Genomic DNA, 19,215 nt, shown 5'->3' on the forward strand with positions numbered 1-19,215 from the left:
CAAGGTGTAGGATCCTTCAAAGGCTTGCTGTGGTGCATAAACCTACTATTCGGCCACTCCTAAACAGTGTTCACAAGCAGAAACGGTTGCAGTGGGCCCAGACATACATGAAGACTAATTTTCAAACAGTCTTGTTTACTGATAAGTGTCGAGCAACTCTGGACGGTCCAGATGGATGGAGTAGTGGATGGTTGGTGGATGGCCACCATGTCCCAACAAGGCTGCGACGTCAGCAAGGAGGTGGAGGAGTCATGTTTTGGGCTGGAATCATGGGGAACCAGCTGGTAGGGCCCTTTAAGGTTCCTGAAGGTGTGAAAATGACCTCAGCAAAGTAAATAGAGTTTCTGACTGACAACTTTCTTCGATGGTCTAAAAAGCAGAAACGTGCCTTCAGAAACAAAATCATCTTCATGCATGACAATGAATACCTCTGAGTAATTGGCTGCTATGGGCATAAAAGGAGATAAACTCATGGTGTGGCCACCATCTTCCCCTGACCTCAACCCTATAGAGAACCTTTGGAGTATCATCAAACAAAAGAACTATGAGGGTGGGAGGCAGTTCACATCAAAACAGAAGCTCTGGGAGGCTATTCTGACTTCATGCAAAGAAATACAAGCAGAAACTCTCCATAAACTCACAAGTTCAATGGATGCAAGAATTGTGAAGGTGATATCAATGAAGGGCTCTTATGTTAACATGTAGCTTGGCCTGTTAGGATGTTTTGGAGTTAAATAGCTTTTTTGTTCAGTGAATGTGACCTCCTAATGCTGCAAATTCCACAAATGAGCATTTTCAGTTATTTAAAACATATCAAATGTTTAGAAATACTACTGTGCCTAATAATTTGGAACAGTGCATTTTGAGTTTTTATTCATTTTGGAGATTATACTGTTATCATTGGGAGGTTTCTTCAATAAAATTTGATGTATAATCTAACGGGTGATGACTTTTATTAGACTGACTGTCATTTGCATTGACCATTTAGGAAAATCCGAGAAAAATGTCATTTGCATAATAATTTTGAACATAGTGTACATAGTAAGAAATATATGGAGAAAAATGCAGGCCCGGTGCAAAAATTGTGCTCTGGTGCTAACCGAGTGTCTTCAGCGTGCTCGAATAATATGTTCAAGTCCCTGAGGCTGTTCGACTGCCGCAACACATACAGGTATTGGCTAACAAACAGGCAATCCCTGCATGTGTTGTGTCTGTTTTACAGCCACGAGACATGCAGCCGCGGGGACTCGAACATATTTTTCAAGCACGCTGAAGATACTCTTAGCACTCAAGCATGCTCGGGATAACACCTTATCCAAGCAGGTTCACTTATCACTGGTGCTGATAATGAAGCACATTATCAACAGGGTGCTTCTCTCACTATATGGCCTCCTAATGAACTTACATTTTTAAAGGGGAAACGTGTCGAGGCACTGAGGCATGTCCATTGAGACTAACAGATATTAGTAGAGGCCTGATGTTGATAAAATAACACGTTTGCTATTTTTGTAAAATATCACATTTTGAGGGAAAGACTTACTCTTTAGTTTGACATGTGGATCAATTTCGGTCATAGACACATGTTTAACCAATTATTTTCTCTGTATAAAAAGTACTATACATTTAAGTCTTTCTATATCTGAATAGGGCTAGAAGTATCTTCATATATGTGTTGGTCAGCATTACATTATTTTTGTGTTTAGGGTGTACCTGTCAAGTCATCCAAGTCGTTTCACTTTTATTAATCATAGGTTTAGATAAACCTGTAACCAGGTATAATAGGGAGAGCCACCGATGAGTGGGGGGCACCAATTGGCATTTTTAATCTTTAGGGTGCCAACCTCCGCAGCTTAGTTAGGAGATAAGCCTAAGGATGATTTAGGGTTATATATACCTGTACTGGTTTCTCTGTCTTGTATCTTCTTGCACTTATCTCTATACCTTGTGAATTGACACATTTTTAGCAGAGGGTTTATCCAGTCAGTATAACCCCCATTTAGAGATATAAATTCATTGTGAGAACTATTATTGATGTTTAATCTCCCACTTGGTTGGATGGGTATTATCTGTTTTTTTGTTGTGTTAGTTGCTTTTTTGTATAGGGGTGATTTTAATAAATGTAATAAACTTAGTTTTTGAATGATATTTCTGTTAGCCAATACATCTGCTCACAGCAAAAAAAAAAAAAAAAACAATTGCAGACTATAATTTTTCATTTTTTTTTTCCTTCCATCATTTTTTATTTTTCTATGAGGGATCGTTTTTGCAAGAAAATTTTAGTTTTGAATGCCACCATTTTCTCAAAAACAAAACAAAAAATATCTTGGGGAGTGGAATAGAAAACAATTCAGTTCCTTCATTTTTGCTTGGGTTTCATTTTTATGCCGTTCACATAGCAGTAAAAAAAGAAATGTTAAAGGGGTTGCCCACTATTCATAAATACAATATTGTCGAATACCAAATAAAAACACCTTATACTTGTCACGCAGTGACTTTGGGACTATGGGTGCTAACCAGGTCCCTAGAACTAGGGATAACTCCTGAATTTGGAGATGTCAGGTACATGTATGTGCCTTGCTATGCTTCTATAATCAATCCTAATCTGTCCCTGCCCCCACCCAGGGTTGTGAGAAGATGAAGTGTTTACGTACACACTAACGAGACAAACAAGGGAAGACGGACAGGGATAAATGCAAATACCAACCATACAAAATACACTTACAGAAAAAAACAACAGATTGGGACACAGGGGAGTTAAAGGAAGGAGAAAGTAGGAGAGGATGAGGATGTGCACACAAACCAACTCCATGCAAAAATCTCTTGAACAAATCTTCAAACACCAACTCCAACCATGAGATACATCTCCAACTCCAGAACCAGGCAGCAAGAACTAACACTAGCAATCCCTAAGTGCAAGAGGCGATCATATATATAGGAATAGTGTCGTCATCGGTTATGTTGCTTTTAATACACTGTTTTTGTTATTTTATTAACAATTTTCTCTTTTGTTTTTTAATATAGGCAATTGATGTGACAGTCGGTCGATGGATGGATAATGGTAGTTTAAGAGTTGGAATTATGATTATTATCATGAATTATGATCAGAATTGATATAAAATATTGCAAAATTGAACATGTGGTGTTGATTCCATATATTGTCTGCCAACTGTCTTCCGACTGCCTCATTATGCTTTTGTGTGTGCTATGTAGTGTGGTTCTGGTGCTATAGATCTTGTGTTACAAATAAGGTTTCGTATTAGGTTGCTATATTTCCGATTGTGATAGAAGCCCTTGTTATTTACCAACGTTGCCTGGGTGAATAACTCGAGGAATGATCACATGGGACCGCTGCTGTGTGATGTGTGTGCGTGCCGTCGCTGGGCGTGGCCTCATTGCGGTCATGTGATGTGGCCTCATCTGGCATATGGCGCGCCTGCATTTACACGCTGTGTTCTCCGAGAGGATCAGTGACTCGGTGGAAGTCCCTGTGGTTTATCAACGTTGCCTGGGTGACCAACTCGAGTAGCGATCACATGGGACCGCTGCAGTGTGATGAGTGGGCGTGCTGGTGCTGGGCGTGGCCTCATCGCGGTCATGTGATGTGGCCGCGTCTGGCGTGTGACACGCCTGCTCTCGCACGCTGTGGGCTGAGAAGATCAGGGGAGACGCATGATGATGATGTAGGTACATCCGATGTGAGGGGGTACCGGATTGGCTATAGGTACAATGTTAGCATATATGAAATGCATGGATAGGCTGCTTTTTCTTTTAGTGCCGATATTTCCTATTGAGCCTATTTGATCATTAAGATCCGGACATGTTCACACCCATTGGCTGGAGTTCTCCATGACAACGTTGATGCAAGAAGTGGATTTGTTGAACACAGGATAAACAAAGCATGGATTCCACATTTATTTACTGAATAATGGGTTTGTTTGAATGGCACATATATTAATATTGGTGGGTGGTAAATATATGCACTGTTGATGTTTGTTTTGTGCATTATGTCTGTGTATATTTTAATGTGGGCTGTGCTTGGTTAGTGATTGGTGACCTGCGTGGTATCCACCCTATTTAAGCCAGCCCTTTGCAATGTTTGGTATGCTTGAAAAAGGCCAAATGGTGGTCGAAACGTTGCTTTTTAACGGTTTATCATAATCACATCATAACCAACACATAGTTTTGTTTGAATATTAGCTCAAACTAGTAATACATTGCGGTAGAAGATAATATGCTCATGGCTAATCATTTACACTGAACAATCATACAATTAAAAGATTACACATAGAATGCCCAAAAAGAGAAAAAAAAAATTTGTGTGTAAGCTGTAATTAAAGGGAACCTGTCACCACGTTTTTGGAAGATGGGATAAAAATAGCGTTAAATAGGGGCAGAGGTGGGCATTACATTAGTGTGTTTGTTATGCGTTTATTACCCACCTAAGTTGCCGAAATACCTTTGCAAAGTCTCCGTTTTCGCCTGTCAATCAGGCTGGTCTGGTCAAAAGGGCGTCTTGTCTTCCCCCAGATTTTGCGTAGTTTTCCGTTGGTGGCGTAGTGGTGTGCGCATGCCCAAAGTCCTGAATCCTCTGCCAGGGGATTTAAAAGAGCGCGCTGTTCGTTTTCATTGGTGATCGGTGGGCGCGGCCATCTTCCTTTGGCCGCGCGTGCGCAGAAGCGGCGCTCTGCTGGCCGCGGCTTCAGGAAAATGGCCGCGGGATGCCGCGCGTGCGCAGATGGATATCGCGGCGGCCATTTTCCTGAAGCCGCGGCCAGCAGAGCGCCGCTTCTGCGCACGCGCGGCCAAAGGAAGATGGCCGCGCCCACCGATCACCAATGAAAACGAACAGCGCGCTCTTTTAAATCCCCTGGCAGAGGATTCGGGACCTTGGGCATGCGCACACCACTACGCCACCAACGGAAAACTACGCAAAATCTGGGGGAAGACAACGCCCTTTTGACCAGACCAGCCTGATTGACAGGCGAAAACGGAGACTTTGCAAAGGTATTTCGGCAACTTAGGTGGGTAATAAACGCATAACAAACACACTAATGTAACGCCCACCTCTGCCCCTATTTAACGCTATTTTTATCCCATCTTCCAAAAACGTGGTGACAGGTTCCCTTTAAGAAGTTGGACTGTAAATAAAATTGAAAGTACCATTTTTAAAGTATGCCGTACATCCTCTCCTACCAATTTCTTTGGCGTACTGCTCCTTACATCTTCCTCCTTGCAGAGCCTGAACAGCAACTCTGTAAAAAGTAATAATAATCATGAAAAAACACAACACAAAACAGACATAAAAAGACACCTTACAATGACCCAGCAATGACAGATTTGTCATGTCATGAACAAACAGCGCACACTTTACCTATTCTGAATAAATTGATCTATTTTCTTGTCAAGTTTTTGGACAGTCTTTAAGAACTGACCTTTTTTTAAAGTCTAGTGCCATACAATTACAAAGCCTTTGGAACATCACAGCGATTTCCTTTTTTTGTTATACAGTACGAACTTTACAAAGGTACAATGCGTTTGCAGGTTAAAGATACTGTACTTTTATTCCTGTTTTCATTCTTTTATAGACTGTACCGTCTTATGCCTTGAAAGCAAAATTCATTGCCTTTTTATCTATAGTCTTGGCCAGTTTTATTCTATAGGTCTTGTCCCCCTGCTAGGAGGATCAGAGTGATTGTCGAACAAAGCAAATAGTAACAGAATTAGATGGAGCGAAACTTTAAACTTATTTTTTTCTCTCTCATGTTCAGTTAAAATATTTCTCTCTTTGTAGGATAAATCATTGCTTTGTGGGAAAGCACATCGATTAAGAAATGTGTAACACCAAAGTATAGGCCACATTTCAATCATCAGAAAGGTCACAGTTGTGATTGTAATGTGTAAGTATCGCAATATGATACAACACAAACACAAGAGCTAAAACCATCGCTGTGATTTTTTATCTGATGGATACAAATCTCGGCTCGTGAAGAGTCAACATTTTTCGATTCTAATCAATAATCATATAAAACAGCAAGAAACAGAAATGAAGGAATCAAAGCTATGACAAGTATCACGTAAGGAATGCCATTAGATGATAGTCTACAGATATAGGTTTCATCATCCACAAGTACACATGGATTTGTAGTCCACTATATAGAATATGTCAATTAAAATCTTCTGATATATATATATATATATATATATATATATATATATATATATATATATATATATATATATATATATATATATATATGTTTCAGAAGATTTTAATTGACATATTCTCTGTTAACTCATTCTGCAGCAAGGAATACATATTACAGCACAGCGGCTATGGGAGGTAAATGGTGCAAAATTTTGAATGAAACCCAACTGCATAATTGATTTTTTAGCCCCCAATTACATGCATTTAAATAATAAAAGTCTCCTTAAAAAGTGGACAAAACCTTTAAGACTCAATTTTAGGGACATAAAGCAAACAAATATTTTTGTTAAGGTTGTATCCAGGCATTATCTCTTATAATGGTTAAAGACTGAATTAAAAGGTCAAATAACCCTATACTGCATGTAACGAAAAAAAACCAAAACACCCACATAATTGTCCAGACAGTACATTACACATACTGTAGTTTAGAAGTATTTAGCTAATAAAGAACAAGTTAATTTTGTTAAGACTTAGAATATGAACTTTATGTTGCCCATTTAAATCTTTTAGAGTTGCTTTTTGTGCTTAGTTTTTAGACTAACACTGCCTCTTTGAGGGTCCGATTCAAGTCTTGTTTAGCTACTTATTACATGCTAAAGTACATGTTTTTGAATGCGTTTGAAACAACAAAGTTATGCATAGTGATCTATGTGAAGAGGAATATACACTCTTTACAGAATGAGGTAAATTTGGCCTGTATATCTTTTTGGTCATTCATACATAATTATTTAAGTTACTTTTCAAATCCTTATGTTATATTATGCATGTTCTTCTAGTAATCTCATAGTTTAAACTTACATATTAGTCATTCACGGCTCGAAGGAATAAAACATCGTTATCTGACTGAAGCTTATACACTTTGTAAAACTCATATTACATGCTGAGCCATCAAGTAGCTAAAAGTACTAGCTTTACACATTCTTATTTCGGCAATATACTATCTGTCCAGTTTAGTTTAGACCAAAATCTCTCTTATAGGAAATTTCAACTATTCACAAAATTGAAAAACTGTGAGACAGTTGCCAAAGTTCAGCCTTTAAATATCTACTGAAGGATTTTGTTCTGATCACAGCAGTTTAACCGCTTAGATGCTGTGGACAATAGCAACACCGGCATCAAAATGGTTATTTGAGGGAGGGGGTTCCTTCCTTCCTTCACAAATGCAATGCACAACCCCAGCAGGCGCTTTGCCGCTATTTCGCCATGCTTTCTCAAGGGGAGGTGTTTATTTAACTTCCCAACAGGACCTTTTATCTCAAAAGTATTTGGTCACGTGACTGGATGCTAATTGGCTGTGTTGAAGCGGCGCATGTGCCCGCTGCCCACCTCCCCGCAACTGCGTGACCCGGCCAGGTCCTACAGCGAAACGAGCAGGAGCACATAGCTGCCATAACTTCCAGTGCACGCCGAGGATGCCAATCGGCCAGACCAGGAGGGGCGGAAGCGGGAGGCATGCGGGTGCATGCGCACCACAGCCCAGCCAACACATAAGATTATTCAACAATGATAACTCATGGTAATGCATGGTTGCCTCATGGTGGCAATTGATGATTGTGTCGCATGACTGGAAATATGAAGACTCATTACCATGACTGAAAAGTTGCGGGCACATGGATGAACATATATTTCATGGACGATGATGCATACTTTGCCATTCATATGCTGAGCTGATTTCCAAATATTTCTAGTCTGATCTTACATGCATTACCATGAGTTATCATTGTTGAATAATCATATGTGTTGGTTGGGCTGTGGTGCGCATGCGCCTGGATGCCTCTCACTTCTGCCCCTCCTGATCTGGCCGATTGGCATCATCGGTGTGCGACTGGGAGTTATGGCAATGATGTGCTCCTGCTCGTATTGCTATAGGACCTGGCCGGGTCACGTGGTTGCAGGGCGGTGGGCAACGGGCGCATGCACCGCTTCAACACAGCCAATCAGCATCCGGTCAGGTGACCGGGTACTTTTGAGATAAAAGGTCCTGTTGGGAAATTAAATAAACACCTCCCCTTGAGAAAGCATGGTTAAATAGCAGCGAAACGCATGTCGAGTTGTGCACTACATTAGTGGTGGGCTTCAGTACTTAGTAAGATGACCCTGGTGCATTTCTATATGCATTTTTAGAACAATTGTGTATGCTTTATGCAATATATTAACCCGAGTAACAGGACTTGATAACCTCATCTCCTGGCAAACAGAGAGATACTACATAAAAATAATTCTGGCATCTTCTAATTATATGACAATAATTGTGAGCATGGGATAAAAAAATGGAGGTTTGATGGTTTGAATTCTAAAATATGAGGGTCTTTTTTCATGTTATTTATACATACTAGCACTTGCTTTTTTTGATTGACATAGTACTGGATGCCACATATTAGTTTCCTTATTTTGAACTTTATATGTAGGTCTTTTTTATTACTTCTAAGTGTCTAATAAAGATTGTATATATGTATTTAAACCCTCCTATTGTTCTCCTTTTGAATATGATATTTTTGGAGTTGTCTATGTGTGGCCAAGTGTAGGTCTCTTGGCTAATGCTCTAACATGAGTCTGGGTTTTTGTATATTGACCTTTTAGCTAAAATAAGGTAACTTGCCTTTTTTTGCTGTTTTTTTTTTCATCTGTTTTTATCTCTTTTTTTAACGCTGCGGTTTTTATCTCTTTTTGGTATGTCATGTTTTAAGTAAAGCTCTGCTTTGTTTTTGATACTTCATGCGATCTGGCTTTGTAAAATTTATTGATATAATTATGAGTGGAATACATGTGTTTTTAGTCCGTTTACGCATGTGTGTTTTTTATCTGTCAATTTTCCGCATCTAATGCAAGTTTATGGGGAAAATCTCGCATCAGAAATTGACATGTTGCAGACCTTAAAACATGCACCGCAGGTCAATTTATATAACGAGAAAAAAAGCACAGTGGTCAGGAGAACGCTATACACCTCAACTATACGATGTATTTCTTATGCAGAATCAAAATCGCACCAAAAATTCATCGTGTCTCAGTGTGCACAAAACTCTGTTAACGATGGAACCTATGGTTTTACTGCATAGGGGAGAAAATACTTAAAGGGATTCTCCAAATTTTAATGACTGTTGATCTATCCTTTGATCCTTTTGATAGGTCATCAATCTAAGATCTGTAGGGGTTGGGGTCCGACTAACACCACACACTGAACACAAAATGGCATCAGTTGTAAATAAGAGATGTACTGGAGTAACTGGAATAACACGGCAGCCCCGCACAATGCTTAGTGGACGAAGATGAGTACTGCATTTTATCTCCCATTGAGGTATACTGTATGTATTGAAGAACATGGCAGCAGCCAACAAGCAATGCGCAGTGCTGTTGTACTCTGCCTATACGTCACTCAGTTCTGGCCGCAGCAGGAGCCTTTTTCATCTGATCGTTAGGGTTGTCAGGCCTCCATCGATCTCAAGTTAGGAGAGGCAATCAATTGTTAAAACGGAACCGGTAACTAAAAAAAAAAACAACTATTAACTTGCAGTTATAGGGCTAATCTGCAGGTTAATAGCGTTGCTAACCTACCTGGCGCCTTCAATTACCCAAATGGTGCGGGAAGAAAATGAACTTTAATCCCCCCGGCAGTGGCGCCTGTTCATTCACGGCTCTTATTATACAGAGCAGCGGCTGTAACCTCGCCCCCAGTCTGGACTGACAGCCGGCCCTAATAAAGAGCGGGTGTCAGTCAGGGCCGGGCGTGTGGTTACAGCCGCTGCTCTGTATGATCAGAGGGATGACTGAACCCGCACCGGCACCGCCCCCGTGACAGAAATTGGGACACTGCAATGGGAATAAAGTTCATTTTCTCTCCGCAGCGTGCAGGCACTGGTCAGGTTAGGAACAGTATTAACTTGCAGATTAACCCTCTAGCCGCACGTTAAGGGTATGTCTCCACGTTCAGGATTGCATCAGGATTTGGTCACGATTTTCCATCAGTATTTGTAAGCCAAAACCAGGAGTGGAACAATCAGAGGAAAAGTATAATAGAAGCATATGCACCACTTCTGCATTTATCACCCACTCCTGATTTTGGCTTACAAATACTGATGGAAAATCCTGACCAAATCCTGATGCAATCCTGAACGTGGAGACATACCCTAACAGCGTTTTTTTCTGGTGACAGGTTTACTTTAAAAGAAACTTGTCACTAGATTCATGCTGCCCAAACCATGGGCAACAATAATCAATGCCTGGTCACACAGTAAGGAATTTGCCACTATGAAAAGATGCATAGTTTGAAAAGCTATCCATGGACTATAAGGAGAGAGGTGACTAGTTCGGTGTTGCCCATGGGGTGAAGTCACGTCTCTCGTTACAGCCCCCAGGTGGCTTATTAAACCATGTTTCAGAGCAAAACATGCATGTTTGGCTGTTCTTTTTAACCCCATCATGACTGATCAACTTTGAGCTTTTTTTATTTTTTTCACCACTGCATTCTAAGAGTCATAACACATTTAGGCTTTTTCAACATAACAACAGAGGATTGTTTTTTGTAGCATGAATTGCATTGTTCAGCTAAACCATTTTGGATTACATACAACACATTAACCAACATAGAATAACACTACGGGAAAACAAAAAAACTATTCTATCAGTTAAAATTTAAGTGGTTAACTGTGCGGCACAAATAAGTGTTATCTTAATTCTGTGGTTCAGCAAGATTATTGCGACACCAAAGGTATAATGTTTAAGGACTTTTGTACATCATATACAGTACAGACCAAAAGTTTGGACACACCTTCTCATTTAAAGATTTTTCTGTATTTTCACGACTATGAAAATTGTACATTCACACTGAAGGCATCAAAACTATGAATTAACACATGTGGAATTATATACTTAACAAAAAAGTGTGAAAAAACTGAAATTATGTCTTATGTTCTAGGTTCTTCAAAGTAGCCACCTTTTGCTTTGATGACTGCTTTGCACCCTCTTGGCATTCTCTTGATGAGCTTCAAGAGGTAGTCACCAGGAATGGTTTTCACTTCACAGGTGTGCCCTGTCAGGTTTAATAAGTGGAATTTCTTGCCTTCTTAATGGGACCATCAGTTCTGTTGAGCAGAAGTCTGGTGGATACACAGCTGATAGTCCTACTGAATAGACTGTTAGAATTTGTATTATGGCAAGAAAAAAAGCAGCTAAGTAAAGAAAAATGAGTGGCCATCATTACTTGAAGACATGAAGGTCAGTCAGTCCAAAAAAATGGGAAAACTTTCAAAGTGTCCCCAAGTGAAGTGACAAAAACCATCAAGCGCTACAAAGAAACTGGCTCACATGAGGACTGCCCTAGGAAAGGAAGACCAATAGTCACCCCTGCTTCTGAGGATAAGTTTATCCGAGTCACCAGCCTCAGAAATTGCAGGTTAACAGCAGCTCTGATCAGAGACCAGGTCAACGCCACAGAGTTCTAGCAGCAGACACATCTCTACAACAACTGTTAAGAGGAGACATTGTGCAGCAGGCCTTCATGGTAAAATAGCTGCTAGGAAACCACTGCTAAGGATAGGCAACAAGCAGAAGAGACTTGTTTGGGCTAAAGAACACAAGGAATGGACATTAGACCAGTGGAAATCTGTGCTTTGGTCTGATCAGTCCAAATTTGAGACCTTTAGTTCCAACCACTGTGCCTTTGTGTGACGCAGAAAAGGTGAATGGATGGACTCTACATGCCTGGTTCCCACCGTGAAGCATGGAGGAGGAGGTGTGATGGTCTGGGGGAGCTTTGCTGGTGACACTGTTGGGGATTTATTCAAAATTGAAGGCATACTGAACCAGCATGGCTACCACAGCATCTTGCAGCGGCATGCTATTCCATCCGGTTTGCGTTTACTTGGACCATCATTTATTTTTCAAAAGGACAATGACCCCAAACACACCTCCAGGCTGTGTAAGGGCTATTTGACCAAAAAGGAGATTGATGGGGTGCTACGTCAGATGACCTGGCCTCCACAGTCACCAGACCTGAACCCAATCGAGATGGTTTGGGGTGAGCTGGACCGCAGAGTGAAGGCAAAAGGGCCAACAAGTGCTAAGCATGTCTGGGAACTCCTTCAAGATTGTTGGAAGGCCATTCCCGATGACTACCTCTTGAAGCTCATCAAGAGAATGCCAAGAGTGTGCAAAGCAGTCATCAAAGCAAAAGGTGGTTAATTTGAAGAACCTAGAATATAAGACATAATTTCGGTTGTTTTACACTTTTTTGTTAAGTATATAATTCCACATGTGTTAGTTCATAGTTTTGATATCTTCAGTGTGAATGTACAATTTTCATAGTCATGAAAATACAGAAAAATCTTTAAATGAGAAGGTGTGTCCAAACTTTTGGTCTGTAATGTACACTGTTCGGGGAAAAAAATATATATATATTTCTGGGTTCTGAGAGCCATGCGTTTAACAGCTTTTCACTAACATGTCTGAGAGCTTATTTCTTTTAAGGCAAGATTCATCTTGCATTGGTACCATTGTGAGATTTGTATAATTTTTTAATAATTTTTTTATTACACTTTTTGGGAGACGGAAGTAACAAGAAAAAAAATTGGCATTTGTTTTAGAAATATACATTTTTACACTTTTTAGTTGTCATATCTCAACCTATAACTTTTTAACATTCACTGTAAACAACTGTTTTAGAACATATCTTTGTGGGACATACTGTAGTTTTCACAGGTATTAACTTTTTGATGACCATTTAGTCCATCTTTTGTGCCAATAATAATAATGGAAAAAATTGCTTCAATGAAACAGAGTGAAAAATGTAAAGGGGTCTGAATACTTTCTGTACACACGGTGTGTGTGTATGTATATATATGTGTATATATATATATATATATATATATATATACACACACATATATACACACACACACACACACACACACACACATACATACATATATATATATATATATATATATATATATATATATATATATATATATATATATATTTTTTTTTTTTTTTCACAACCAGTCTTTGGGGTGATGGGGGGGGGGGGGGGGGTCATCAATACCACTGAACAGATATAACTCCAGTGAAGTCCACAAACCATTCCTTCAAAATTTGCTTTCCAAATGCCAAATAGCTCTTAATCCCTTCTGAGCTCTGCCATATGCCTTAAATGTAGTTTCCAACCACATACTGGGTATTGCCACATTCAGTAGGAATTCCTTTACACATTTTTGCATAAATTTTCACCTACTACCCTTATGAAAGTGAACAATTTGGGACTAAAACATCATTTTGGTGGAAAAAAAATAAATATATAAATATATATTTTTTTTTCCATGCTCCAGCGTAATAGAATTCTGTGAAGCACCTGTGAGTTCAAAATGCTCACCACCCTAAATTTACTTCTTGGGGGGTATAGTTTCTCAAGATGGGGTCACTTTTAAGGATCTTGCGCTGTTCTGGCAGCCCGGGGAATGTGCAGGTGGTAACTGCAAACTATTCAAGCTAAATTTGTGCTCCAAAAGACATACTGTGGTTCTTCCTTTTTGAGCCCCGCTGCTTTAACAGACAGTCGTTTTTGGCCATACAGTTATATGAAAAAGTTTGGGCACCCCTATTAATCTTAAGCTTAATGTTTTATAAAAATAGTTTTTTTGCAACAGCTATTTCAGTTTCATATATCTAATAACTGTTGGACACAGTAATGTTTCTGCCTTGAAATGAGGTTTATTGTACTAACAGAAAATGTGCATTCTGCATTCAAACAAAATTTGACAGGTGCATAAGTATGGGCGCCCTTATCATTTTCTTGTTTTAAATACTCCTACCTACTTTTTACTGACTTACTAAAGCACTTTTTTTGGTTTTGTAACCTCATTGAGCTTTGAACTTCATAGCCAGGTGTATGCAATCAGGAGAAAAGCTACTTAAAGTGGCCACTTGCAAGTTGTTCTCCTGTTTGAATCTCCTCTGAAGAGTGGCATCATGGGCTCCTCAAAACAACTGTCAAATGATCTGAAAACAAAGATTATTCAACATAGTTGTTCAGGGGAAGGATACATAAAGCTGTCTAAGAGATTTAACCTGTCAATTTCCACTGTGATGAACATAGTAAGGAAATGGAAGAACACAGGTACAGTTCTTGTTAAGGCCAGAAGTGGCAGGCCAAGAAAAACATCAGAAAGGCAGAGAAGAAGAATGGTGAGATCAGTCAAGGACAATCCTCAGACCACCTCCAGAGAGCTGCAGCATCAACTTGCTGCAGATGGTGTCAATGCGCATCGGTCAACTATACAACGCACTTTGCACAAGGAGAAGCTGTATGGGAGAGTGATGCGAAAGAAGCCGTTTCTGCAAGCACGCCACAAACAGAGTCGGCTGAGGTATGCAAAAGCACATTTGGAGAAGCCAATTTCCTTTTGGAAGTAGGTCCTGTGGACTGTTGAAACCAAGATTGAGTTGTTTGCTCATACAAAAAGGCGTTATGCATGGCGGCAAAAAAAACACAGCATTCCAAGAAAAACACTTGCTACCCACAGTAAAATGTGGTGGAGGTTCCATCATGCTTTAGGGCTGTGTGGCCAATGCCGGCACAGGGAATCTTGTTAAAGTTGAGGGACGCATGGATTCCTCTCAGTATCAGCAGATTCTTGACAATAATGTTCATGAATCAGTGACAAAGTTGAAGTTACGCAGGGGACGGATCTTTCAGCAAGACAATGATCCAAAACACCGCTCCAAATCTACTCAGGCATTCATGCAGAGGAACAATTACACTGTTCTGGAATGGCCATCCCAGTCCCCAGACCTGAATATCATTGAACATCTGTGGGATCATTTTAAGAGGGCTGTCCATGCTCGGCAACCATCAAACTTAACTGAACTGGAATTGTTTTGTAAAGAGGAATGGTCAAAAATACATTCATCCAGGATCCAGAAACTCATAAAAAGCTACAGGAAGCGACTAGAGGCTGTTATTTTTGCAAAAGGAGGATCTACTAAATATTAATGTCACTTTTCTGGTGAGGTGCCCATACTTATGCACCTGTCAAATTTTGTTTGAATGCAGATTGCACATTTTCTGTGTCCAACAGTTATTAGATATATGAAACTGAAATAGCTGTTGCAAAAAAAACCAATTTTTATAAAACATTAAGCTTAAGATTAATAGGGGTGCCCAAACTTTTTCATATAAATGTAAATAGGGTACTGCTACACTCGCAAAAAAATTGCATGGTCCACTTTCACTTACTACCCCTTGTGAAACAGAAAAATATATGGCTAAAGCAACAGTTTAGTGAGAAGAAAAAGTAATATTTCCTTTTTTGGCCCTAATTTTATTAACTTTTCTGATGCACCTGTAGTTCCAAAATGGTCACTACAGCCCTAAATCAATTCTTTGAAGGGTTTCATTTCACAAAATTTTGTCATTTTTGGGGCAAGGGTGGGTCCTAATCTTCTGGCACGTTCATGGCTCTGGAAACGCAACTTGGTGTCCGCAGTCCACTTAATCAAATTTGCACTCCAAAAGTCAAATAGCATATGGTTCCAGTAGATTCCAGCCACATAATGGGTATTGCTTCATTCAGGAGAAATTTGGTCATAAAAAGCTAAAACATTTTAGTGGAAAAAAATACCTAACTTTTCATTTATTATGTCCTAAAATTCTAAACCTTTGTGGGTCCAAAATGATCACTGAACCCCTAGATGAAATACTTCAAAGGTGTAGTTTCTAAAATGGGGTCACCTGTGTGGGAAGCTATAAGAATTCGATATGATGTACGCAATTTATTCCAGCTAAATTTGCAAGTCAAAGTCACTGGCACCGCTCACATTCGCACCCAATTTTTTTGTATGCAAGGACACAGAATACACCATGCATTATCTCCGGTGGTACTCACTGTGAAAAAGGTGCACGACAGTGGAAACGAAGAATCAAATAGGGCACTCGCCACTCTGCAGTGATTTATCGATTCTTCCAACCACATATAGGGTATCGCTGCTTCAGTAGAAATTGTGCAACACATTTTTGGGAGCATTTTCTTTGACTACAGCCTGCTAATATGAAATATTTGAGGCTAAATCAATATTTTATTTTAAGGAATGTATTGTATTTATTTCCGTTAAGCACCTGAAGGGTTAATAAATAGTGATGAGCGAATATACTCGTTACTCGAGATTTCCCGAGCACGCTCGGGGGTCCTCAGAGTATCATTTTAGTGCTCGGAGATTTAGTTTTTATTGCCGCAGCTGAATGATTTATATCTGTTAGCCAGCATATGTACATGTCGGGGAATCCCTAGAAACCGGGCAACCCCCACATGTACTTATGCTGGCTAACAGATATAAATCATTCAGCTGCGGCAAGAAAAACTAATTCTCCGAGCACTAAAAAATACTCAGAGGACTCCCGAGCGTCCCCGGGAAATCTTGAGTAACGAGTATATTCGCTCATCACTATTAATAAACATACTGAATGTGGTTTTTGAATACTAGATGGGGTACCGTTTTTTACAAGTTTGATATTTAATATACAACCAATTAAATTATAAAAATTAATAATAATGTACATGAACTTGAAAAGGGAATCTGTCACATTTTTTTCTATGTAATCTGACAGCAGCATTATGTAGGGACATAGATTCTGATTCTACTTATGTAAATCTCAGTTTCCTTAGTGCCGCAGTTGTAATACAATCATAGTTTTATCGGAATGTTGAGCCCTGTGTAACCTCTCCCACATCCCTGATTAGCAGCTTTCTGTGTACGCTGTATATTGACAGAAATCTGCTAATCAATTAAGGGGGTGGACCAGGAGGCATGTGGGCAGGTTGTCCTGTTTTGATAATCTCCTGCTGATAAAACATTGATTTTACAGAACCCGCAAAACACAGACTAGTAAGTGATAAATTGCTGGAATCAGGATCTTGGTCCTTACATTATGCTCTCAGATTACATGGCAAATACCCACTGACAGATTCGCTTTAAAATTGACGAACTGGTAAAGTAAAAAAAAAATAAGTCCCCAATCAGCTTTATCAACAGAAAATTACAAAAGGCTATCAGAATGAAGCAAAAAACAAAAATAAACCTTTTCCATTCTAAATGCCAAAATTGGCTTTATCCCTGCCCCTATAAGTTTTGTATCTGCAGTATTTTAAAGATACACAGTTTTCTATAGTAAAATAATCTACATGAAAACCTACAGAAATTGGCCAAAGATGTGCATCTGCCCCCTGATGAAGCAATTGTGAAACACGCTTTGTGTGGAAACATCTGGGGTGATGTGGTTTGCTTGATCCAGTCTTACCATGTTTATTGGTTTCTTTTCTTTTGTCCTAGTTTGGTCTCTTATATGGACCCAAATGGATGGGCTCACCCATAATATGCCCATGATGGAGGCATAGTCATTAATGTCATAGTATGCAGTATATTATATGTAGCACTCCTTTTGCAGGCACGGTTTGCATGCTTATTATTGCACTTTATTGGATATTTGTACACTATATATATATATATATATATATATATATATATATATATATATATTTTAGTTATTTTTTTCTTTCCTACATATCTACCTCTGTTGGTTATTGTAGATTGGAATCTATACATTAGGAACATTTAAAAGATTTTGGGGACGTTATCCTTCCCTATTTTATCATTTATTTACTTTTGGCTGCAGCACTATACAAATTGCTGCATACTGGAGTATTTGTTAGATATATTTTGCTCATTGGATAAATGTAAATATAACCACACATTTCTTAGTTGATTTTCATCCGACTGTGCCTCCATGTACATGTTTTAAATGCTTTTATATGTTAATAATAAAGCTTTATGTATATGAATTATTTAAGGTACGTGTAGTCATTCTTTATAGGTTTAGTAAAATAATCATGTAAAAAATATAAAATAAAAATCCCCCCCCCCCCCAGTTAGGTTCACATGTGCTAATATAAAATTCTTTCTTGCTGCATTATTAGGATATGTGTACAGGTTGTCAATAAATTAGAGGAACAAAGTATAGAGCAGAATGTTCTTACCTGCCGAAGATTCTACCTAAAGTGATGCTAAGTAGGGATCTGCACATGGAAGACTAGACCACTATTAAATACTACTCAGACAATCACAGATTTCTATAATGGAGGATGCAAATACCTAAGAGGTAAATCTATAAGAAATGGTGAAAGTGCGCAGTGATTTAGAAACAACAATGTCTGGGAACCCTATTTGTTAATGATAAACTATATTACCGACTGGCGTCCGTCCGACTCCATTAATGGATGTGTAGTTACTGGTATAACACTGAGGAATTCCTGCAAAATTCATTTGAACCTATTTTATCATAACAGAGCACACTTAAAGAGGAAAAAACTATGAAAGCTAAAATTGCAAAATGTTCTCCTGTATCTACCATAGATCCGGTATAGTAACATCTGACAGAACACCTATCTAATACCACTAACCAAACAGCCAGTGGAAAATCAGCCGAACAAAACTGTATTTCTATATCATTCCGTCATTCGGGGTTAACTTCTAAAATAAAAATGTCACAGACCTTTCCAGTGTATCATGAGTACATTTCTATATAAGCACTTTAAAATTTTAAACTATATATATTGCTTAAAAGAAACCTAAACACAAATATAAAATATAAATATAAAAATATATATATATATATTATACACTGCTCAAAAAAATAAAGGGAATGCTTAAACAACAGAATATAACTCCAAGTAAATCACACTTCTGTGAAATCAAACTGTCCACTTAGGAATCAACACTGCTTGACAATCAATTTCACATGCTGTTGTGCAAATGGAATAGACAACAGATGGAAATTATTGGCAATTATCAAGACACACTCAATAAAGGAGTGGTTCTGCAAGTGGGGACCACACACCACATCTCAGTACCAATGCTTTCTGGCTGATGTTTTGGTCACTTTTGAATGTTGGTTGTGCTTTCACACTTGTGGTAGCATGAAACGGACTCTACAACCCACACAAGTGGCTCAGGTAGTGCAGCTCATC

The 19,215-nt window shown here is 39.0% G+C and overlaps 1 protein-coding gene across 3 annotated transcripts in view; it reads right to left on the minus strand.

Moving 5' to 3' along the window:
- Positions 1-19,215, minus strand: part of CNTLN (centlein) — a 578,743-nt gene that overhangs the window by 199,759 nt on the left and 359,769 nt on the right. For 2 of the 3 annotated variants that reach the window (XM_077249936.1, XM_077249954.1), the window contains one exon: positions 5,161-5,252. In XM_077249936.1, coding sequence (XP_077106051.1) covers positions 5,161-5,252 — 92 coding nt within the window. The remainder of the gene's footprint in view (positions 1-5,160; positions 5,253-19,215) is intronic. The other variant, XM_077249945.1, reaches the window with a different exon arrangement.

The sequence above is a fragment of the Ranitomeya variabilis genome, chromosome 1, assembly GCF_051348905.1.
Source record: "Ranitomeya variabilis isolate aRanVar5 chromosome 1, aRanVar5.hap1, whole genome shotgun sequence".
Taxonomy (NCBI): domain Eukaryota; kingdom Metazoa; phylum Chordata; class Amphibia; order Anura; family Dendrobatidae; genus Ranitomeya; species Ranitomeya variabilis.